Source organism: Amborella trichopoda, chromosome 13 (assembly GCF_054954075.1).
Source record: "Amborella trichopoda isolate Santa Cruz 75 chromosome 13, AtrichopodaSantaCruz75HAP2 v2.0, whole genome shotgun sequence".
NCBI classification, from domain to species: domain Eukaryota; kingdom Viridiplantae; phylum Streptophyta; class Magnoliopsida; order Amborellales; family Amborellaceae; genus Amborella; species Amborella trichopoda.
In genome coordinates, this window is record NC_142348.1 from 10,781,721 (window position 1) to 10,806,678 (window position 24,958).

A 24,958-nucleotide genomic window follows, 5' to 3' on the forward strand; every position below is an offset into this window, starting at 1 on the left:
AAAAGGGTGTAGTTTGCATACGAACGCATCCGTAGGTGTAGAGGTAAGGGGCTCCTTCAAATTTTATCATGGTATATAATTTTGATGTGAAATGTTCTTAGGATTATCTCAAAATCTATTTTTATATCTAATTATAAAATTTTAAATTTAAAAAATAGTTAAAATCAAGTAGATCTATAAACATATGAAAATATTGAAAATGAATAGTGCAGATAATATGTTGTAAAATGCACTGCTTTTTAGATTTAAAATCTTTTTATTTTTCATAGTCATACATCTCGATGTCGAGATGATCAATCAAAGGTTTTTCAACATTAAAACTACTTTTTCCAATGGATTTTTTAGGGGCATCCGTAGTTCTACATTATAAGGTGGCATCCGTATCTAAACTTTTCCTTCATAAAATGCTATCAGATCGTGTTGTAGAGAGCAGACAGTGCCTTGAAAGTTAAGGTTGGTTTGGATGCACATTGTTAACCATTCTAGTTCATTGAGCATCTGTTTCTCCCATGTATATAAAAAAGCTAATGGTGAAGCGGATCATTGGGGTCATAGTGGTAGTAGCATTACTTGTGCCCCATTTAACGTTTAAGTTTTCATTATCACTTAAACACATTAAAAAACTACTATCGATTTAAAAAATGGGTAGGAGCTCATTATCCCCACTGAATTACCCAAGAAAAAAAAAGCGGATCCACTTGCCAAGTAGGGGGTTTCTCTCTTGGCTCTGTAACGTGGAGATTTGTAAGTTGCTTTCTATTTGCATTTTTTTAACTCCTTTTTCTAATGAGGTACTCTTTATCAAAAAAAAGAAAAGAAAAAGAAAAAGAAATCTTAATTGACCATTTGATTAAGGAAAATAGTTTGATAGGGTTGGAACCTATCAAAATTAATAAAGCCTCACCTCATAACTCATTGAAAATTGTAATTCAAACATTGAAAAACTTAGAAATCGATCATCTTGGCTTGAACATTATGGTTGTGAAAACAAATTCGAATTTCAAGCTCCAAAAATAGTGTGTATAGTAACAAATTATCTAGACTGTCTATTTTGGCCTAAAAATAAGTGTTCATAGATCCGTAAGATCTTTACCATTTTTTGAATTCTAAATTTCATTGTCGGTATTGAAAATTGATTTTAGAGCCATCCTAGAGATTTTCATTGTCAAAAGTTCTCTGTAGACGAAGATTTGAGGTGAGGCTCATTCTTTGGTTAATTACAAAAGACGCCATTCGATATACAATCAAAAGTCCCTACATTTTTTAAATGGATGAGGTTTCTATAAGGGCCTAGGTTTTTTGAAAACGAAATAAAGCTTCACCTCAATTCCTCATATGGAAAGCACTTTTGGCAACATAAATCTCTATGATGGTTATAAAATCAATTTCCAACACTGACAATGAAATTCGAAACTCAAAACATGGTAAAGATCTTGCGGATCTATGAACACTTACTTTTAAGGGGAAATGAATGGTATTGATAATTTATTACAATAGTGCCTTTTCGAGCTAGAAATCTTTTTTTTTTTTTTTTTTAATACAACTATAATCTTCAAGCCAAGATAATCGATGTAAAAATTTTCTAACACTTGAATTGCAATTTTTGATGAGTTACGAGGTGAGACTCTACTTATCGTAATATGGCTGCAGCCCTATCAAGCCATTTTCCTTCTTAAATTTCTGACAGTATGTTAGACTTATGTGCCCTCTCTTTAAGTGAACGGCACAGATGGCATAATGGTGCGGCTGCAACCACACCATAATTGGGCTTTTTGATAAATATACTACTAAGGGCCTGGTTTGTATAGAGCCGTGGCTCTAAACAATCAAAGTAAAACACACCTTCTAATAGTGTCGAGAAATGTGGTTTCAATACTGGGAATCTTTGTGATAACCTTAAAATATATTTTCATTTTCAATTATAAAATTTAAAGTTTAAAAAATAATGTAGATCGAGCAAATCTATGAAAACTTAAAAATCTTGAAATTGACGACCCAAAAATGTGTTATGAAATGCACTATTTTCAGGACTTGAAATCCATTTTTTCTCATATCCATGCATCTTGATGTCGAGATGATCAATTTGAGGATATTTTAACATTAAAACAACAGCTTCTAGTGATATTTCTTGTGATATTTTTGAGGTTGACTCTAATTTGATTGCTTACAACCTCGGCTCTATATAAACTTTTTCCTAGTACTAATGGGCTAATTAATTTACTTCACTTTAATTCTTTGAATTATTGCAAAATCGTTTTCTATTTTTTTACCATAATAACGGTTAAAATGTGCTTTTAAACCAGGGTATGGTTTGTATACGGTTGAGGCCCTAAACATTCAAAATAAAGCGCACTTTTCCATAGTGTCGAAAGATGTTCAGTACCAAAAATCTTTGAAATGGCCTAAAAATTTATTTTTATTTTTAATTATAAATTTTAAAACTTCAAACATAGTGCAGATAGAAAAAATCTATAAACAATTAAAATTGACGGTCTAGATAACCTATTTCCAAGACTTGAAGTCTTTTTTTTATTTTTTACTTAGTGTCCATGTATTTCAAAGTCGAAAAAGTCGATGATCAAATTTGAGGGTCTTTCAAAATAAAAAAAAATTTATTATAATGAATTTTTGAGATGTGATTGTTTAGGGCCTCAACCTTATATAAAGGCTTTCCTTGTACTTAAAAAAGTGGTAGTTTGAGGGTAAAAATATGACAGCATGAGCACCACTACAAGCTCACTCATTGCAACACTGGATTTTACTTCAAACCAGCTCTTAATAATACGCACTAAAGCTTTCACTCCTACATTACGCTCCTTAGTAAAAAGGAGCCAGATATTACAGCAAACCCTCAAGTGGTAATACACAAAAAATTTCACCCAGATGCATGAACTAGGGCGTATATTATAGACTTAATCCTTCAAGTAAAACAACTACTTGGGAGGATTTTTTCAATCTAAAATCAGATGATTCCTTTCAAAGAGCAAAATTAGAATTTGAGTTCCTAAACACTTATGCCTTACCCTTAAAATATCGAAGTCTCTATTTAATCTTAAGACTCTTTTAAGGCACATACAAAGTACAATCTGATTCCTTCTCTCCTGGCCTCTTTCTCTCTCCCCTATTAGGGTTACTATCTAGTTTGAAGAGATTGCCGACCCCAAATAACTGGTATAAGGTTTGGATGGTGATGATCTAGTTTGAAGAGATTATATTCCCAAACTTCGGGGTAAAAAATTACTCCTAGATTAGGTTTTAACCAGGAGAGCAAATGGTCAATAGACTCCAGCATGAGCAAATCATTTAGCTTTCTGGATAGGATATTAGTGGAGAAAATGTGAAGGTCTATATTAAAAAAGATCCCCAAGTACCATAGCTCACTGCATGTATTTGTTGTATGAATGCAATGCTATGGAAAGGAATCGTAGCCACTTCCAACCGTTCAGCTGAGGGCCATGCACTTGCAAAGACAATGGGGAAGGTTAGGACATTCACATGGAGGCCTGTGGGCTGAGTGGAAGTAGAGCCCTTTACCTCTTCTCTTGTGTTCAAATACAATAAAGGCTTGACCTTGAATCTTAGTATGCATGTCCATGAGCAAATCTAAATAACACGAGTTTGAAAACAAGGAAAACCTTGGAAATATACTTCATCTTTTGAAATATCATTCCTGGGAACATTACATTCTACACTGGCTGAAGAAGACCAATAACTCGTAAGAACCTGACAAAGCGAGAACAAACAAACGAACTATTGATTTTAAAATTGTGTATTCTTTTTCCCGTAATAATCGAAGGAAACAGACCTGAGAATGAAACTCAAATATCCAAATCATCATCTGGATCTTCATCGGTGTCAAGAGCCTCTTCGTCTGAATCACGAAAATAATGGATCTCACCTTTTCCACCATTGGATGATGTGGTTATTGTTGCAGAAGCTGATTCATCCAACCGTGGGGTGGGAAATATATTTTTTGGGGCATCTGCAATGGGTCCTCGACCGTCATAAATCTTTATGTCCTCGCCATTCCCTGAGAGAGAGAGAGAGAGAGAGAGCTCTTAGTCACAAGTAGTTAAGCATAAAATAGATAATCAGAAGAAAATATTACTTAATGGGGCATCCTCAAACACGCATGCATGTATATGAGAGTAATTGCCGTTGGTCAGACCCAGACATGCATGTAAATGTGTATGTGGAGTGTGCGTGAATAATTGCAAGCTTACATACAGTTGATCACCTTGGTGTTCAAAGGGAAGTATAACTTTTGCCCTATCACCTCGTTCTTTATCAGTTAGTTGGAGATTGAACTGAACCTGTTTAATACCAACGACATTTACATGGATCCTGTAATAAAATGGCAGAACAGAAACAAATAAAAGGAAAATGTAGATGGGCCTCCAACCTGGTTCAGTAAATATATGATGTAATAGAGGAAGGGTGAGAAACAGATAGATGGGTTTCTCACTCTACCTAACTACACCATAAGAATAATGGAGTGGTGCACATTGGTCTCTTACCTGTTGAGCAGTACTGCAAGAAATGATACAACAGAGGAAAAGAGATAGAAGGATACATGTGTTTCTCATTCTCTTTTTCTAGTTGATTAAAGAACACAGCACTACAAGAGAGAAAAGAAATAAACCTTAGGCAAAATAGCATCATTCCGAATAGCATTTCCCAAAGAAACTGGAACAAACTTGATGCCCCCTTGCTCCACATCAAACTCCTCAAACTGCAGCACAAAAACCAAATGATGAAAACCGAGCTCAGTTAAAACAACATGATCCATTCCCAGATGTAATTAAACAAAAACCCATTGAACTCAAGGGCAGAAAAGGAAGAAAAATCCTGGTTAAATTTTGACTTGAAATGCTTTTTATCCAGTAAAAAAGAGACAAAAGAAGAAGACAGTCATAAACTCACGAGAATTTTGACTCTCCCATTCCGGCGCTTCAACCTCATGTGCAATTTTCCTCTTCTAGAGTTCTGTTCAAGCTGAAATAGGTGATTATGGTGATTTCTTTGAGCATCTGTTGAAGGCGAAGCGATGGGTTCCAAACCAGCCACCATACTAGACAAGTATTCAAGGGACAAAATTGCTCTGGGCTCATGAAGGTCCGAATGCAACAACCAGAAGAGAGATGCAACTTGATCTGTAGAGGACAACAGGAAAATCAACGACACATTGCAGTTAAATTCCAACTGGATGCATAGAAAGCAAATCAATGGCTGAATAAAGTTTGTAGAACTTGCGGTAATTTAGTTCCACAAACCCAGTTGGGAAATTTTGTAATGTTCAGAAATTAAGATACTGATTGTAGGTTTTTTTTTTTTGGGTCAAAACATACTGATTGACATTAGGGAGTAGAACGTGGAGTTCTTTCAAACTTGAGCAATGTAGGCAGGTTCGTACCCTATACGAAACTCCAGCCACTCAAGATACATTTAAAAAAGATGGAACAAGGAGGATATTTGAAAATATACAAGTGAAGATTGATGAGCTGTCAAAGGAAATAGCAAATTCAATCCATTGGAGGAGGTAAAATAACTTGTATTTGTGGTCAATACTTCCCTAATTCATTAGAACATGACAATGCCATAGTGGCTTATTTTCAAAATTTATTCAAGGCTGAGAGTAGATCTTTCATTTTTTTTTTCTTTTTTTGGGTAGTTCAGTGGTAGGGCTCAAACTTGAGATGTAGTGTTGCTTGATGTCAACTGCCAACCAAACCCCTCAAGCCCAAGCCCAAGCCCAAGCCCAAGCCTGATTCCCGGTCGTTCATTTCAATTGCCTGAATCCCATTAAAGAAACTGACCCAGGATTATAACATGGCAGGAAAGGTCATCTAATGAAGAAGAAATAAAAATGACATTTTTCATTATGAAAGAGTTTTATGGAAGGGGAAGGATAAACAAGGCTATGAATTCCACCTTCGTTGCTCCTGTTCCAAAGTAGGGGGTGGAAAATACCGAAGATTAACGATCTACTAGTCTACAGTCTACTTAATAATACATACAAAATCATATCAAAGGTCTTTGCAAGCAGGCTACAAGAAGTCCTCCACTTCCACAGGCAGCCTTTGCGAGAGAGAGAGACATTTTGGATGGGCCCTTATTTGCGCATGAGTGTATTCATTTGAGACAAAGAAAGGAAGCCAGAGATGATTTGCAAACTTCACCTCAAAAAGATATATGGCAGTGTTGACTGAGATTATCTCAAGGACATAATGCAATTCATAGCATTTAAGGATAGATGGAGAAATTGGATAGAGGATGCTTCCCTACCATGCAGTTACCAGTTCTAATCAAGGGATTGCCTAAAGGCTTCTTTCAGAGCTATAAATGTCTTTGACATGCTGATCCGTTATCCCATTTCCTGTTAGGTATAATTGCTGAGACTTTTAGTGGTATGTGAATGGGTTTATGTTTCTGGCAAAATAAAGGGTTTTTCTTATCTGCAAATGGTCCAATAGTGTCATATCTGCATTATGCAGATTACACTGCTATTTTGTTATACAAAAACTGAAGAAATGAAAAATCTGTGGCTGTGCACAAGGCGGTCAGGATAAGAGTAAATACGTCAAAAAACAAAGCTCTTTGGAGTTTCTTTAGAAGAAAACTAGCTAGTAGATCTGCTCAGACATGTTAGGTGTGGAACTGATTTACTACCGAACAAATGCCTAGGCCCTCCCTTAGGAAATGAGAGGGGTGTGTGACATAGACAGGTTCTACACAAAAAAAAAAGGGCAGTGTGGAAGACAAAAGTACCAATTTATGGGAGGTAGATCAACCATCATCAAATCTGACAGATCAATCCACCTGTATGTATACTGCGTATTGTTATGTACTGTGCCCAATTCTGTTGCCAAAGAGGTCAAGAAAAGTAACGAGGGGTAAACACAAGAACACTTGGTGAAACGGGAGAAGGCCCGTTTAACCTATAGTTAAGGGCACCAGGAGATCCAAAGCTCAAAATAAATAAACTTGGCTCCGTTAAGAAAATGGTGGTGGAGAATTGTGGAACGAAGTGGTGACGAGCAAGTACGGCCTACAGGAGAAAGGGTGGTTGGTGAAACCAACTCCTAACTGTGAAAGATATCTGGAGGATGTTGTGAGATTAATTGGAGCTGATGCAAGCTTGTCCAACACACCAGATACCAAGCTGGGGAGTCATGTTTTGGCTTGACCCTTGGTTAGACTTAGAATCCACTACTATTAAGGAATACTACCCCAACTTGTTTGCATTGGCTACAAATCTTGAAACAAAAATTAATGACGTGGTGGAGGGAGTTGGGTTTCAGACAGTATGAAATTCGTCTCGTAGACATGTTTTCAAGGAAAAATCCAATCACAGTTGGGATTGCTTACTGCACTTCAGTAGCATACTATAGGCCGAATAAGGAAGACAAGATGATTAAAGATATTCTTTCAGCGAAATCTAGGTATCAAGTCCTGACCCAGATTGTGGTGATCCCAAATGTATGTTTGTTATGTAAACAGGCACCAGAGTCAGCCAGATGCCCTTTTTTATATTGAAGCACAGTGCATGCAGTGATGGGCTTTGTCCTATATTTGGCCTTTACAAGGTTGTACAAGATCCGGTAGAAGCTCTGATGCAGCAGTGGCATACTTCCTCCTGCCTAAGCTGGGCTTGATCCTTTGGAGGTTACTGTGACATGGCTCACCTGGTTAAGCACAAAAGAGGAACAAGAGAAAGAACAAATCAAAATTACTGTAGCTTCCTGGGCCAAATATAGGAAACAGTTTTGGGGGTACTGTATGTATAACTTTGACACTAATGGAAGTTCGAAGGAGATTGCAACCGGTAAGCTCCTGAGCTGCCAACTGGCCACCAATTTCTAAAGGCTTTGTGAAACTGAATTTCAGTGGAAGTTCTAGAGGCAACCAGGGGAGAACATGAGTGAGGGCTAGTGAGACGCCATCAATAACAAATATTACTTACTCAGGCAGTGTTTCAAAAAATGTTAGGCGGCACCTAGGCGGCCGGGGGGGTCCAGGCAGCCCAGTGCCTAGGCAGGCACCTAGGTGGGCACCCAATAGAAAGAAAAATGTATGTAGTGTAAGTGTCTAAGTCGAACAGTATAACCATATAACACATAATCCATAATCTATATTTTCGTGAATGAGGAGAATTTGGATAGTCCATAATCCATATTTCCATACAATGCTAGAACCATACAAGCATACACACAAGAGTTAAACAGTAGAAACTAGAAACTAACAAATAAGAGAAAAAATATATATACAGTCTAAAACTCAATAGTCAACACCAAGAGTCAAGTGTCTTCATTCTTCAGTCATCATCAGAAGGAGTAGGGTAAGCCTCATCATATGCATCAGATTCGAGGTCATCATCATTGCAATCATCTCCCTCTTCAACATAACGCTTGTCCTCCTCTATTTCTTCTAAATCTGCCCCTTCCTCCTCTTCTTATACCACCCTCTTACTCTGTGCAGACGAGGCCTTAGGAATCTTGGCTGCTCTACCTAGTGCTTCTTCACCCTTTTCTTTCTTTTTGTATTTCCTTGAACTCAAATATTGTATAATCTCTTCCCTGGTAGCCTCAAAATTTTTTTACATGGGACAACATCCCCCTTAATACCGGCAAGGTGTTTATTGAACTGGTAAATACCCCTATTAGTATCCTTTCTACAATAATTACACCTAATACGATTTTGTCATTTGGATTTGGGTTATAACCGTACTTCCAACCCGGATCACCACTTCTAGAAAAACCTAGAGAAGATATTTCCATAAAACACGGCTCATTTTCTTCCTTTTCTAGTTCTACTAAATTCAAATATTATCTAATCTTGTCCTGAATAGCTTTAAGAACCTTTTTACAAGAAGCAATATTCCCTTTAATACCGGTAAGGTGTTTCTTGAATCAATTAATACCCCATTGATATCTTTTTCACAAAAATTACACCTTATACAATTTTTATCGTTTGGTTTCAAGTTATAACCATACTTCCAAGCCAGATCACCTCTTTTAGCAGAACCAGAAATAGGCTTATCCAAATGACAAGGATTTTGTCCCTGTTTGTGTTTTACTAAACTCATATATAGGTTAATCTCCTCTTTGATAGCTTCAGGAACATTTTTACAAAGGGCAACATTCCCCCTAATACTGACAAGATGTTTCTTAAACCAGTTTATGCCCTTTTTGTATCCTTTCACAATAATTGCATCTAATGCCATTTTTATCCAAACGATTCGGGTTATATCCATATTTCCAACACAGATCACCACTTCGACTAGATCCTGAAGAAGACATCTCAAAATAATACAAGCAATCTAAAAATAAAATTTTCCATTTACTTTGATTGCTCGATCTCCAAACTTCCATTTCTGAGATGTTTTCTAGTGCTAAAATCTTCAAAAACACCCTCTAATAGGCCTAAACAAACTCCAAAACTAAATCTAATCTTAATGGGTGATGTTTGGATCCATTTCCCGTAACTTTGAGAAATACTTCGATCCAATGAAAATCACACAATCTAATTTTTTTTTTTTTAGGTTTCTCTCTTTAAAATGGGCTCTAGTGGTTTTAAGTTTCAAATGAACCGCCTAGGTGGGTGCCCTACCGCCTAGCCAGCCACCCAGGGACAACCCGTCTAATTTGGCCACCTAGGCCTAAGCGAAGCGCCCAAGCCTTTTGGAGCGCCTAGGAGCTGGGTGGTCTGCTTTTTAAAACAACACACTTAGGTCCTCTACGAGGCTCGGGTAGCCAGCACAAGAGCACGAGTTCGAGTCCTGCGAGCGACCACTTTGTGCATAAGCCAAAAGGTTATGACCATTTCCAGCTCACCCCTCCAGGGACCCTGCTTAGGCAGGACCAGCACTGGGTTACGGCCCTGTAGGTCCTCTACAAGGATGCAGCTCAAACAAAGTAGAGTTTTGGTTGCTCGTATTCGACATTAGAAACCTGCACTCCAGCTAGAAAAAGTTAAGCATTGATTGGAAAGGGGATTATCCTACTAATAACCTGGCTGAGTGGTAGAGAATATTGCCATTGGAATAACAGTTATGGGCAGTTACTTCCCTAGGTGATGGTCCAACTCCACGCACAAGGTTCCACACTCCCAGAACTGCTCCTCCTTAAGATCTAGCTCCTGATAAAATGGAATATAGATCCCATTTAGCATTGGATCTCGATCACATCTACCATAGGATCTTGATCCTATAGTAAATCTAAATATGATCAGACGCATTGTCAATTACAAAGATCAATTATGAAGAAGGTTATTGTCATTAACTAAGTAGTGTATCTATACATGTTGGTTATATGCCTTATCTTGATAGGAAATCAAAGAGAGATCTCCATAAACACAATTGAAAGACCACGATGGTTTAAGGATAATTTTCAATTCCCTTTCTTGTCATGGCCCTACAATCCCAATCAATTTTTGATGGGACTCTCTTATGATGGACTATCCGTGGCCCAATTATACATAACAGTAAAAGATGAATAATTTGTTAATTTTTTAAAATTTGACCTAGTTTCACCTTATTTTATAATGTGCATATAAAACATTATAAAATGCATAATATAATATAGTATCATATTATATTATATTATATTATATTACATAATATAATATAATATAATATTATATTATACAACATTATATAATATAATATTAAAATGTATTTGATGAGATTTTTCATCATCTTAGCATCATGAGCAAGACTGAGTTTTGCATCATTTTAACGAGCTCGTAGACTCCTTCACAGGGGGATGGAGACTCCAAAACTTCTCTAGTCTTAACACTTTGGAGGCCTAACTTGTTAGGTATGCATGTTAGAAAATTTAATTTCAACTTATTAAACTGCAAGAGTCTTTCATGTATGGACTTGCTTTTGTACAAGAAATATACCACGTATACACATTTTTGAATTAGTGACATTTTATCTACATTAAAAAAAATATATATTGTAGTTTTTGTTTTGGGTAAATATATATTATAGTTTTTAAGTTAGGCTACATTGCATTAATTCAGGGGAAAGAAGTCTGTAAATAAACCACCTCAGAAAAAGCCCATGGTTGGTAAATCAATGTGCCATCACCAAGCAATACTCCCTTCCTTCCCCCAGAATCAACAACCTTACTTACACCAATATCACATCACATACAGCCAATGAAAAGTATAATTGGTGGTCATCATTCACAGTACACAGAAACAGCTACCTCACATAAGAAAGAAATGGTTGAGCATTGTATGAAGAAGAAAGAGATACAGAAATAATAGTTGATAGCATCAATAGGGCCATCATCAATTTGGTCAAACTCGGGCTAGAAAGGAGACAAGCAGCAAAGACCTGAGAGCTCTGTGAACAGTACTAATGCCCATCCAGACGATAACGTTTTCTATATTTTGTTTTTTGTTTCTCTTTTATTTGTATCCAGAGGATGGTGCACTGGAAGCCAAGTAAATGCCAATCATAGTTGTTGGGATCGGGAGTAGGACTAAAAGCGGGATTGGGAATGGGAGCAAAGAATCGTGAAATGCTAGAAGATCCCTATGATTGAGACCGTCATTCGCCCAATGCATTTGTTAGGGATCTAGATACCATATGATAGGCATCGAGATCCCAGCCTTTTGGGGATCTTGATCCTGACCTTTTGGGATCTCAATCTTGATCTTTCAAGGATCTTGCTCTCATCCCTAAAGAGTATGTACAATTTAAGACTATAAAAACTCTTCAAAGTAAAACTAACAAGCAATGCAACTATATTAAAAGTATAATTGTGTTGTTAGCTGGCTATAAATTAAGAAAATTATTAGTTTGATTATTATTTTGGTCTTTAAAGTTGGGATCGAGATCCCTAATAATAGGAATCGGGATCCCTAACAGAGAGCATAGAGATCCCAAAATTTAAAAATTGAGATCCCTCGATGATTCTTTTCCCAAAGCGTTGGAGTGAGATTCCAAAGTGGATTCAGCACCAATGTTGGGAGATCCCAGAAAATATGATGTAAACAACATTGTATGTGAGATCAACATGAGTTTTGATGCTGTAATCCCCTCTGAATCTTAATGCAACTTCCAATAAAAGAAAAAAAAAAAGTTACTCCCCAACCCAAGGATCTTGTGATGAAATAGTCTAATCCAAAATGGGCCTTTTGCTTTTACTACATTCCACTTTAATGTTTTGAACTTACATATTATGATTTGTTTGAAGTTTCACTGCATTAGTGTCTCCACCATTTCCAAGGAAAAGATATCATTAGACAATGGATCCATGGTTTGTTGCATCCACCAATATCATAGGAGTATTATCAAACCTATATGCCTTCGTAAACTCATAGCTACTCATAGGTGTCTCCTTACAATAATGAATAAAATAAAAAATAATGTTAGAAATTCCCCAATGCTTTCAACATTATACATTGATATGGTACCTAAATCACAAATTGAAACTTTGTGACCCAACTCAGCACCTGACCAAGTCGACGTGCACAAAGAATGTACCAAGCCCCATCTAGAGGCCATCTTGGTCTTTAATGGGGGAGGATTGAACACTAACTCTCTCTTGCGAAGAAGGAGTTCCACCATCAGGCCAAAGGCACTAATTTATAAATGGTCTACAATGTGACATTTTTACAAGCAATCACAACTTCTACTATCTCCAGACTAAGTGAGTGCATACCATGGCTACGAAGATTATTTATCAGGCTGGAAACTGAAAGCAATGATGTGTGCCTCAGCAATTCACTTGCCTGAAAAGGAATGCAAAAAAAAACAAAAAAAATCAAATGTCAAAGATGAGGAGCACGAAAAATGATTTATGAATATCTAACTGAAGGAAAATGCAAAATCATGACAACACATGAAAATCTTAAATGTAGTTTAACAATGGCTTCAGTTTTGGTAAATACTAAACATCAACAAACAAATATGGTCAGGCCACAAGAAGTGCATCAACAATAGTGCCTTGAGGCAGTCCTATAAAAAGGTCTAAAGGAAAGGATTCAAGCTTCAGCTTGATTGATTAAGGTGTTGATGATTGCAACATTACATCGTAGATCAAATCCTCCCACTAAACTACCCCAGAAAAAGAGGAAGGCCTAAAGCAACCTCTCTCGCCCGAGTACAAACCTTGCAGCATTATAGTGTATGGCAAAAGAGGCGACGATGAACAACAAGAGAAACATAAATGAATAATTTAATTCTGGGGAAGCAAGTCAGTGAAGCTTCATCAAGGCCCAATTGATACTACATCAAGCCTCATTGACACTGTTATGGAGCTACAGGGTCTATTAACTATATTTCCAATCTCTCTTTATGAACATGAGCTACAGTAATTATGTCAATAAAATCGATGATGTTTTTAATAGAAGAAACCGCTCTGCCCAATAACATTTACTACATCATAGGAACCCTTTCTTCCTGGAAAGTTATTGTGTATTCCTCGCCTTTACATATTTATTATTAATATGTGACAGCAGAAACTTCAGCATAGGTACATCGAGAACACACGGAGAGGACTCCAATAACTATGCAAAACACCCATTCCCAACATAGGTTCGATTGTATAATTCATTATCTGATCAAACTTCCTAAATAATGAGGGACTGGAACAAGAAGTCTGTGGCTCTATGCTCCACACACATCTCAATAAAGTTCTTAGTAAGAAGCATATGGCACTGGATCCAACTAGGCAATAGAAAATGAGTTATTTCATATTTACTCCTGGCATCAATGGCTACATATAGTTTAATTTTTTTTATGTGGCATAAGGAACCAACTGTACATATCACACCATTTTTGCTATAGATACAGAGAAAATTTTTCAAATCCTATAAAATAAATATGGAAGTTAATGATATCCTAAGATTACATGTGGAAGGAAGGTTGCCAAGATCAGGAATTCCTTCGGCTGGATTTCTAATATATCAATGGAACAGGGATGTGATCAAGTGACAATGGAAGTTTATGACTATTGGTCTATTTTACACAGCACATAATATTATTTTGTCACAAGTACCATCTAAGAATGCAAAAGGAATGGAAAGAAAGAGAGGTCAATAGGAAGCACAATAGATTGACGCCATGTCATTCCTCTACAACTTTGATTAGAGAGATCTACATGGAATAAATAACTTAAAAATGCAACTTGAAAAAGTTTAGACGGCTACTCCAACATTATATGCATACACAACAATGGTTACAAGAACACCAATACAACATACTAGCAATACAAACTAGCCAACAAGGTTTGATTTGATGCCCAAAGAAAGCTCAAAGCGAACAATACTGCCCTCTTGGGTAAATGGTGATGGCGCTACACCACCCAATCCAATCACCTTTGGCAGCTGGTACTGCAACAAAAATACCACCTCCAGCCTTCCTCCTGGCTACCCTCCTATAGAGCTTAAAGCAGGGCTTCAGGTGTATGGTGCACACTCTTTAACACCCTCAAGGTGTTCAAACAGAATACTCGCATTTTAGCACAGGCTGGTACTGGAACCAAATTTTGGTCCAAATTATGGTTTGGAACCTCCCCCTTTATGAATCCCTTCCCCTCCCTCTTCCTTCTCACAATCAATAGACACAAATCCGTTGCTGCAGTATTCAATATCCAAGAATCCAAATGTGTGTGGAGCACTACCTTTAGGAGGCCCCCTTCAGACAATGAACTCCAAGAGTTCCTTGACCTCTCAGCTCTTCTGAATTCTTCCTCCATCCCCGTCCAAGGCGAGGATAGGGTCATCTGGTGGCCCTCACCCTCTGGCCTCTTTATGGTTTCCTATTTTTACCAAGAGCTTCTCCAACCTCCCACCTTTCCCTTAAACCCCACTTCTTCAATTGGATTGCCTTCCACCAAAGGGTCCTCACAGTAGACCACCTCAGAGAGTAGGCTTACCCTTACCCATCCGATGTACCACGTGCTTCGAGGCCGAGGAAACCAACGAACACTTATTCATCTGCTGTACCGCTCTCTCTCCTCTTGAGTCTCCTTCTTCGCCTTTTTCATTGGCAATTGTGTCACCCCCCAATCTATCCCTCGCCTCTTTTCTTCCTATCAACCATACCTCGGCCTAAGCCTGGCATTCTCCTCTGGAAGGCATCAAACTTCGCGCTCCTTTGGACTATGTGGATCAAGCGCAATAATAAGATTTTCCAAGGACAATACAAGTCTACCTCGGTTTTGTTTGACAAGATCAAATATATGGTGATTTTTAGGGCCCCTAACCATGAACTCTTCAAAGGTATCCATCACTCGGCCTTTCACCAAGACCAGCTCCTTCATCTTTCGCACCCCAGGTTCCCCAGGCCTCCCACTAGATTCCTCCTGACCCAGGTGCCATCAAGCTGAATTTTGATGGGTGTTCCCTTGGTAACCACAGACCGGCTGGTGTTGGTGGCTTGTTTAGGAACCACGAGGGTGTAATCTTGGTTTCCTACTCCAAACCTATCAGACACTTCGACTCCCATATGGCAGAAGCTCACACACTCCTTAAAGGCCTTAGACTCTTCAACCATAGTTGGTCCTCTACCCTCATTGTGGAAGGTTATTCGCACAATGTAATTAGCTGGGCCTCCGCTTCCACCCCCTATGCCTGGTCTCTAGCATACATTTCGAAGAAATTGCGCACCTTTGCTCGGGCCTATCGATTTCTTGGAAACACGTTTGGCGCAAAAGTAATTCACACGCAAATTCACTTGCCAAAGAAGGTGCTAATACTCAAGTGATTGAATAATTTTTGCAGCCTCAATCATCATCTCAAGCTGGTGGAGTGGCTCGCCTATATTACAGGAATCTCTTTGCCGACCTCACGTTCCGGTTTCGAAACCCGATTTCGTGTTTCTGTTAAGGAATCTCCACAAAAATCGTTTTTTGGAACCAAGGAAACTCGATTCCTTTATTTCGAAATCATGATTCAACACATATTTAGATACCATTTTTTAGAACCAAGGAAACTCGATTCTTTAATTTCAGAATCTTGATTCAGCACATCTTTAGAAACCATTTATCGGAATCAAGAAAACTCGATTCCTTAATTTCAAAATCTCGATCCAACACATCTTTAGAAACTTGAACCCATTAATCGTGGGTAGACGTTCCCATATATATCGAATCTGGATTCCAGCGAGGATTAAATCTTGATTCCACATCAATTGGAGTAAAAATCTTCCTTCGAATGCTTCTAGTGTTTGCAATGTTTCATTATCTTACTTGTGCCACCCTAGATTGCTTTTACTTTAAATTTAAAATATGACTGGTAAATACAACACATACAATTAAAAGTAAAACCCACGGCATAGACATAATCCTATTTTGTCTTTATAATAATGAAGTCAAAATCACAATTTAGAAATACTTGTCTTTTGTATATAATGACCGTAAGTTCAATTGTCAACACAATCACTTTAAAATTTACGAAACCTTCTAATAAAAAACATCCAATATAGGTTCTAAAGTTGATGAGGCTCAAGATGTGCTTGTCGTTTCCTTCTCTATTAAAATGAAATCTCGATTCCTCGTAGGGGTCGTCAAATGCATTCCATAGTCCATATTATTGTAAATCTCGATGTCAAACTGGCATGGATCTCTTATCCTTATACTTCAGAAACTTGATTCCAAATATGCTAGAATCACGATTCGAAATATCAATATATCTTTGTTCCATATATGTCAGAAACTCGATTCCATAGATGTTGGAAACTCGACTCCGCATATTAAGGAATCTTGACTCTTGAAGTGTCGATTCCATGGGGATGGGAATCTTGACTCCTGGAGTGTCGATTCTAGGGGGATGGGAATCTTGATTCCAAAGAGGACGGAATCTCGATTCCATATGTGAATGAAACTTAGATCTGTTTCGATCGAAACACAATTCTCAAAAACTAGGACTCTCTTTCCTAGTGATTCCTATTGTATGGACAACGATTCCTAAGATAGGAATCTTCGATCCGGTCGCGATTCTGCGATTCTGGTTCCTAAAACGATTCGGGTTCCCCAGCGTTTCCATCAACTATGGCCTCATCCCTTTGACCCCCCGTATTTTGTATATGACTCCACTAAGGGGAGTCCCATTTTTTGGATGTATATAGTCCCATTTTTTGGATGTATATAGTCCTCAAACTTTGTAAACATTTTGTATTTTTTATGCCTTTGATACAATGTTAACATTCTCAAAAAGAAAAAGAATGCTCCTTAAGCAGAAAAACTGTATGAGGACGTCAAGTCTCTTATTCATCACAAGTATCTAGCATCTACAGTTCAGATCAAGAAACTGTGCTATGTCATCAATAATGTGTAGAATACAAGAAAATAATAGAAATAAAATTTCCCCAACAGTTAGTGTTATCAAAAAAAAGAAAAGCTATACATTTCCCCAAAAAAAAAAGGAAAAAAAAAAGAAAGAAAAAAAACCTAGAAATCAGAATGCCTGGCTAAACCAAGATGATGCCAATTCATGTAAGGAATTACATCCAGTCATAATTGTTAGGGTCATGAGTTGGAGTCTTGGAAGTCATGAAAGGCTAGAAGTTCCTATGGTTGGGACAATCATCCATACAATGCATATGTTTAGGGGTCGAGATCCAAATATGTTAGGGATCTCGATACCAACCTTTTGGGGATCAACATTTTGAGGATCTTGAACGGCTCCAAAAAAAAAAAAGCAAAAAAAAAAGACCATTTTGGGGATCCTGCTCCCAACATTGAAGAGCATGAGTCTAGGACTATGGTCAGTGGTTTTAGAGATAATGGGAGATGTCTTAAAATTGCAGTTACACAGTGGAACCACTTATTCATTAATATCTCACAAAATACAAATTTCTTTGAGCTAAAATTTTGTGTGCATAAAATAGACTCACAGTACTTTCAGTGTTCACAATTTCACAGAAATCCAATATACTATCGTGAAGAACCGACTCGCCCCATTTCATGTTTTCTGCTACCTACAAAACATGGACAGTAGCACCAAGTTTTAGAGTGAGAAGCTAACACTGTGCGGTGTACAGAAAGGAATCCTTCTAGAGTCTCAACTTTCAAGCCTTCACTGAGGGAGGATCAAGGCAGAGCCTATCTGGGGTTTGGATGATACTCCCTCTCTACCTGCTGGTTAGTCGAGTCTGATGAACAAGAGTTCCTGAAGAAGGCTCCAAGATACAGCCGTCCTTGGCCTGAGTCCTTAAGCTCATAAAGTCAGTTCACCACTCGATGTCCCTTGTTCCTTGATAGTCCTGAATACAAGAGACACTTTGTTCTCCTTGTTCCTACTAAGAGAAATCCATCCTAACCTTGCTTCATACAAAAGTGATACCGGACCAACATAACCCGCCTCTAGTTATACTAGAAATAATTGACTCTATTTCCAAAAGGATAACCAGCTCTGGACCAACCACTTGAACATAGATCTTTTCTTCTTTTGAGGACCAAAAGGTGAAGGAACTCAAGTACTTGTTTATTAGGAGTCGAAATCACCTTCTGGTTTCACCAATATGACTTTTTAGAGGTGGGAGAGGACTTATGCGCAAAATTGCACCTACCTGTGCATCCAAACAGTAGGTTAATACTCTTTCTTAGCGGTACAAGGTGGGAGTCTCTACAGAGGAGGTATCATCGGTGGGAAGTGGAAATTGATCAGAATATTACCTTAAAAAGGCTTTCATCCCGGTGGGAGTAGGTGAAACCTACCTATTCAATAAACAACACTCATCTCCTCTCCCAAACAGGCAGACGACTCCTGCAGGAGCAAGGATATTTGCAATTGTGTGCAACTAGCGTTTTAAAAAATGATAGCTAGGCTAGTTCAACCAACCACTAGCCTCGATCAGGATATGGGGCCAGATCGGTGATGCAAATGGCTTGGATCAACGATCCAGCAAAAAACACAAAAAAGACAAAGCAATATATAGTGCTTAATATATATATATATATATATATGGAAAACTCTTAAAAACGTTTATAGGCAAAATTGAATAGTGTTTCTCTCCGCAACGGATATAGCATGTCCGTTGCCGTTTTGCCTTAAAAATCGCCACAGATCTATAGGAGCCGTGGCAGTTTTCCATGTTGTTTGAGTGAAAAAATACCACCATAGACATGATATGCCCGTTGCGGTATTTTAATCCACGCTGTCCAAAAAAATCGGACGGCGTCGAGCCTGTGGGCGAAAACACTGTTCATTTTCACCAATAGGCGTTGCGTAGTGGCTTCCTGTATATATATATATATATATAGGAAAATGTTGAGATTAGCCCACTATCTCATATGAACATATGAGTTCACATGAGCCCAATGGCCTAGATTGAATCTGGGCTAATCTGACGGTCACGACATTATTTCGTATTTAAGTTTTAATGATTTTTTTTACAAATCCAAATAACTTGAAATTTTAGGCGTGTGTTTTTCAAAAATAGTATAATGTAATAAAAATATCAAAACAATAATTTACAATAAATAAATTAAGTTTCAGGGGTATTTTGGTCAATTTATTTATTGCTAATTATTTTTTAAATATTTTTATTAGATGCGCCTTGATGAGAAAAATGGATGTCTAAAATTTCAAGTTATTTGAATTTGTAGAAAAACAATTAAAAATTCAAACACGAAATGAGGTCGTGACCATCAGATCGACCCAGATTCAATCTGGACCGTTGGGCTCATATGTTCATATGAGCTAGTGGGCTAATCTCAGCATTTTATCTGTGTGTGTGTGTGTGTGCATGCGTGCACGTGCGTGTGTGTGTGTGTATGTGTGTGTGTGTGTGTGTTATAACACTAAGCAAAAATAGCAAAGTTGGTTAAAGCATATGCTACTATCCACGAGGTCGGAGGTTCAAGCCCTCCTTCAATCCTTCCCTTTTTTTAACATTAGAACAAATGCTAGGAAAAGAGGGACATTAGGGGGATTCGACCTCCCACCATATGCTTCTAAGTCATGCAAGCTCACCAACTCAACCCTTTTCTTCTTTTTTTTAATGTCAAAAAGAAAAGTATAATATCTGTTAAATATATTTTGAACATTAGGAATAAAAAGGACATTGGGAGGTTCGAAGCTGCAACCAAGTGACTCTGAGCCACACACGCTAGTCAAATGTCAACTAACCTATGTCGATTAGGTGAGATAACAGTTATTCAAACAGAAACCGGTATAGTCTTAGGTGATTCTCGATCAGTATCGGCAATTTTTAAAAAATTGTGCACAACCAAACAGGGCCATACTGAGCACTCCTACTTCTTTTGGCCTAACTCTATGCTCGAAACTCCAATATGGGCATATGGCCACTCATTGGAAAGCTATCGTCAAGCTCTACAATTTCACCACTATCTAAGGTGGACTTCACTATCAAAAAAGAAGAAGATCTCTAAAGTCCATTAATGGTTTTCAGCATAAGGTAGAAACTTGATCAACAAATAAAAACTAACATCTCTAAGGCGGTTACTGGTCAAAACTATTTCATAATTAGCCATGAACCATGTCAAATGAAAGCTGTATTTTACATAAGGAAAAGGTATGATTTTTATGAATCAAGTCCGATACCTGCACTTTAACCAAGGGCTTGCACATATCTTGCTTCGGCCAAGGTATCTTGAGGGCTTACCAGAGGCCTATATCAGGCTGTGCCTAACAGTTAAAGTCATCAGACTGCCCCCACTTAACTATATTTAGACTACTTTTCCATGTCCAAAGACATGAGGACCATTGGTCCTTAACCAACCTGGGTAAGTCATTAAGAATATAATGTTACTATTGACTGGAAAATCCGTTTAATGGAGCCCCTGGGCTTCTGGGCACAAGCCCTGATCTCAGTTATCCAATCATTCAGGGCCCTGGCTATTCCTTGGAATAAAGCAAGGGTATGTATTTTTTAAAATAGGAATCAATTTATTTCAACCCAGTATGCAATACAACTACATTTACTGTATCATTGCATTGCTAGCTGGCTACAAGTACTTTCGTCATCATCTTAGCCTTAATGTGGGGATCAAGATCCCTAACAGTGAGAATCAAGAACCCAAAATTAAAAAATCGAGATCCCTTTCCCAGAGGCTGGAGTGAGATCCCAAAGAAGGATTGCTACCTAGGTTGGGAGGTCCCAGTAACTATGCATCCAACAAGTCCTTGACTAATATAATCAGATGTTGAATTATAAAATAAAGCAAAAAAAGTTAAGTTAATTCTTTGGCAAGTCAAAAATTTGTTTAATTAATAAGGGAAAGAACAACACAATCATGTGACCCAAAGCCTAAATATCCTATCAATATGCCCACCTCGAACTTGCCAGAAGATATTGTGTTATTATAAAGCAACTTTAGGCTTCTTTATAACTCTTGATACAAAAGAGTAGATGCAAAAAATTAAATCATATGATTCTGCACATGATCATTAAACAGAGCAAATCTCAATTTAGAAATTACAAAAACATGTCTAAGTCTTAATTAAGGGAAAAGAAAGTGCTGGACACGGTTTCTATGAGCCCATGTAGAAATGAGTCACCTCTTAAAAATCTGTTTTTGAGATGGATTTTTGGACTTAATTTTTAAGGACATGTAATCTCTAACATGGAGACCATGAATATGAAAAAATAAATAAATTTTAAAATTAGAAATAATAATTCTATTAAGAAAACATTTGAATCGTTTGTTTCGATTGTTTTTAGATGGACCACCTATTTGCATCCATCTTTAAGATGGATGCTTTATACCTTGGAACCGCATATTGTAGAAATGCGGTCCACCCCCATGAAACAATTTCCAAATGAAAATCATACTTTTGGAGAAAGAAAAGGAATGAGAGCTCCATATATTTTTATGTTACAAAAAGAACTCCATATATTTTTATGTTACAAAAAGGAGAAAATCATAGTACAAGAATGCAAAAACAAGCAAGCCACAAATAGAAATGTACAAAAAACTTGAAGAGAAATGATTGTACCGAGTCAATTGCCACAGAGAAGCGTCCTTTTCCTGGTCCAACTAATCCTGTGATCATAGACTACCACATGAACTTTCAGTGAAACAACATGGTGTAAAACAAAAGCACCAAGAAGGAAGGATAACAAATCCTTAAGCCAATCTCCATGACTACAATAACCATGCATTAAGGAAATAGGAGAACTATACCTCTACCAAGATCAAAAACCAGAGAACTCAATTTTTCAGCATCCCCAACATCCCTGAAAAGACATTCAACATCTCCAACAGAGGACTTGTCATGGCTTTTGGATGAAAGTTGAGCGGAAAAACCCGAATTCAAAAGTTTGTCCTTCCAACCAAGAGGATCTGAATAGCAATCCACAATCCTGATCCTACAAATGAACTTAATTAAATAAATAAGCAAAAGAATGAAGGTTTCTCCTTAAATAACAACTCCGAGATCAAAGTTTACATTATTGTTGATCATGTTTTAAATATACAAATGGATAACGTTTTCTGCTTAAATAAACAACTTGGTGATCAAGGTTTCATTAGTCATAAATAGGCTGATAGTGTTCAATGCCTGAGAAGCAGTACACTATCTACAGAACGTCTGATGAACACCATAGCTTGACACAAATTACAAGCTTCAGAACAGTACTAAGAAACACCAAAGGGTATCATAGCTTAGCATGCCAACACTGAGATAGATTTCATTTTAAAAACCTTAGCGTATCAACCATGCATGTCAATAGCTAATAATGCTAAGATAGATAGCGCCATCATTAAGTAGACTGATGGTGGCGAGTTTTTAGCAGCTACACAAAATGTGGCTAACGGCACCCTCTTCTTTTGATATCAACATTTGTGGTAACAGCTCACAACAGTTGAATCTAATAGGATGGTGCATTGAGAGACCGGTGAAAAAGTCAAGCTAGGGAGAGACCAAGATGTTGCATAGTCCTCCTTTATCTTACCAAGTGAAGGATGTTGTTTATGCCCTTGCTTGTGGACCTAGGAAGCAGGTTGAGCTTCCAAAGTGAAGGAACAGGTGCATAGCAGCAAGCTTGCATAGGTCCCTCCCTGGCAAGCACAACGCGTAACACACCCCACCCTGCCACCCCAGCATGGGCCTTTTTCCAAAAGGAAGAAGATCCTATAGCACAGATTGGGAAGGGGTATATTCAATGCCCAATTGTCCATTGTGGGATACTATGAGCACCATGAAAATTAATATTGTATTATGTATTATCACTAGCACCACGCCCTTTCTAGTGTGTTTCTCATCAAGTTACTTGGATCTCATGTAAGCAAGTAGAGGATGGTTTTATCGGACATGAGTGTTATCCTTGCCCATATTCGAATATTTCCATCTTTGCCTCCCTATTGAGCACATATATGGTTTTTGAGCACAAATATCGATTATAATATGCTTGATTAAGAGAGTAATGGACTGAGAGAGTTTATTGGAGGGAGCTAATTTTGCGCCATCCAGTGTGATCTTTATAACATGGCTTGCTCCCTGAGAAACTGCATCAAAGCTACAAGATCGCCCAACCTAGGTGTGGATCTTGCTCCAAGATCTCACTCCAATGCTTCTGGATTGGGATCCAGATCCTCGACTTTTGGGAATTGATTCTAGACATTTGAAGGGACAACAAGAGGCCAAGAAAATAATTCATTTGGATCTTAATTGCAATCTCTCTCTCTCTCTCTCTCTCTCTCTCTCTCTCTCTATTGGCTGTTGTAAATGTAAATTGCAAATAAAGCAGCTTGTTACGGTTTCGGATCTTGTAAAGTGTAAAATTGCAAATAAAGCAGATTTCTATAAATAAAAAATCAGGTCCCTCTTAATGTTATTCGTTCAATGTGCCTCATCATAATATTATTTTATTGTATTTATCAGTACATAAACTCATTGTTCAAAAAATCGGACCGCCTAGTGCCTAGGCGGTCCAGAAGGCTTGGGCGCATCGCCCAAGCCTAGGCGGCCAAATTGGGTGGCAATCCCTGTGTGGCCGCCTAGGGCCTGCACCCCACCTAGGGGCGGAAATTTTTTTTTTCATTGTATTGATTTTTTTGAAATATAAAGGGTTTAAAGGATGGGTTTTAGGTTCATTTGAAACCTAAACCTGCAAGAACCCATTTTAGAGAGAAAGAAACCTCAAGAAAACTAAATTTTGTAACTTTTATTGAATTGAAGCGTTTCTCAAAGTTACGAAAAACGGATCCAAACATCACCCAGGTAGATTTGATTTAGTTTTGGAGTTTTATAATCCTATTAGAGGGTGTTTTTTATTATTTTAGTACCAGAAAACATCTCAGAGGTGGGAGTTTGGAGTTCGAGCAATCAAAGTAAGTGCAAAACTTTATTTTTTAGATTGCTTGTTTAATTTTGAGATGTTTTCTTTAGGATCTAGTAGAAGTGGAGATCCTAGTTGGAAATATGTAAAAGATACAAAAGGGGGCATAAATCGGTTTAAGAAACATCTTGCAGGTATTATGGGGGATGTTGCCCCTTGTAAAAATGTTCCTAAAGTTATCAGAGAGGAGATTAAGCAATATATGAGTTCTGTAAAACAAAAACACGAACAAAATCCTCGTCATTTGAATAGATCTATTTCTGCTACTTCTAGAAGAAGTGATCCGGGTTGGAAGTATGGTTATAACGCAAAACCAAACGATAAAAATTATATAAGGTGTAATTTTTGTGAAAAAGATTCCAATGGGGGTATTAACCGATTAAAGAAACGCTTTGCTGGTATTAAAGGGAATGTTGCTTCTTGTAAAAAAGCTCCTGAAGCTATTTGGGATAAGATTAGACAACTTCTGAATTTAAAAGAACCAGAAAATGATGAAAACGAGCCTTGTTCTATGGAAATATCTTCTCCAAGTTCTTCTAAAAGTGGTTATCCGGGTTGGAAGTATGATTATAACACGAATCCGAATGACAAATCGTATTAAATATAATTATTTTTGAAATGATACTAATGGGGGCATTTACCCCGTGTAAAAATGTTCCTGAGGCTACCAAGGAGGAAATTATACAATATTTG

At 37.6% G+C, this 24,958-nt stretch overlaps 1 protein-coding gene across 3 annotated transcripts in view; it reads right to left on the reverse strand.

Moving 5' to 3' along the window:
- Positions 1 to 3,617: 3,617 nt before the first annotated feature.
- The window catches only part of LOC18432147 (elongator complex protein), a 28,518-nt gene continuing 7,177 nt past the window's right edge, over positions 3,618 to 24,958 (reverse strand). Inside the window, exons 3-9 of one of the 3 annotated variants that reach the window (XM_006842257.4) lie at positions 22,110 to 22,294; positions 21,922 to 21,968; positions 12,678 to 12,747; positions 4,924 to 5,153; positions 4,643 to 4,732; positions 4,238 to 4,313; positions 3,618 to 4,030 (exon numbers count right to left, since the gene is read on the reverse strand). In XM_006842257.4, the coding sequence (XP_006842320.1) occupies positions 3,819 to 4,030; positions 4,238 to 4,313; positions 4,643 to 4,732; positions 4,924 to 5,153; positions 12,678 to 12,747; positions 21,922 to 21,968; positions 22,110 to 22,294 (910 nt within the window). In that variant the 3' untranslated portion in view covers positions 3,618 to 3,818. Of the gene's footprint in view, positions 4,031 to 4,227; positions 4,314 to 4,642; positions 4,733 to 4,923; positions 5,154 to 10,010; positions 10,117 to 12,677; positions 12,748 to 21,921; positions 21,969 to 22,109; positions 22,295 to 24,958 lie in introns of those variants that run through there. The other 2 variants (XM_088854910.1, XM_088854911.1) reach the window with 2 other exon arrangements.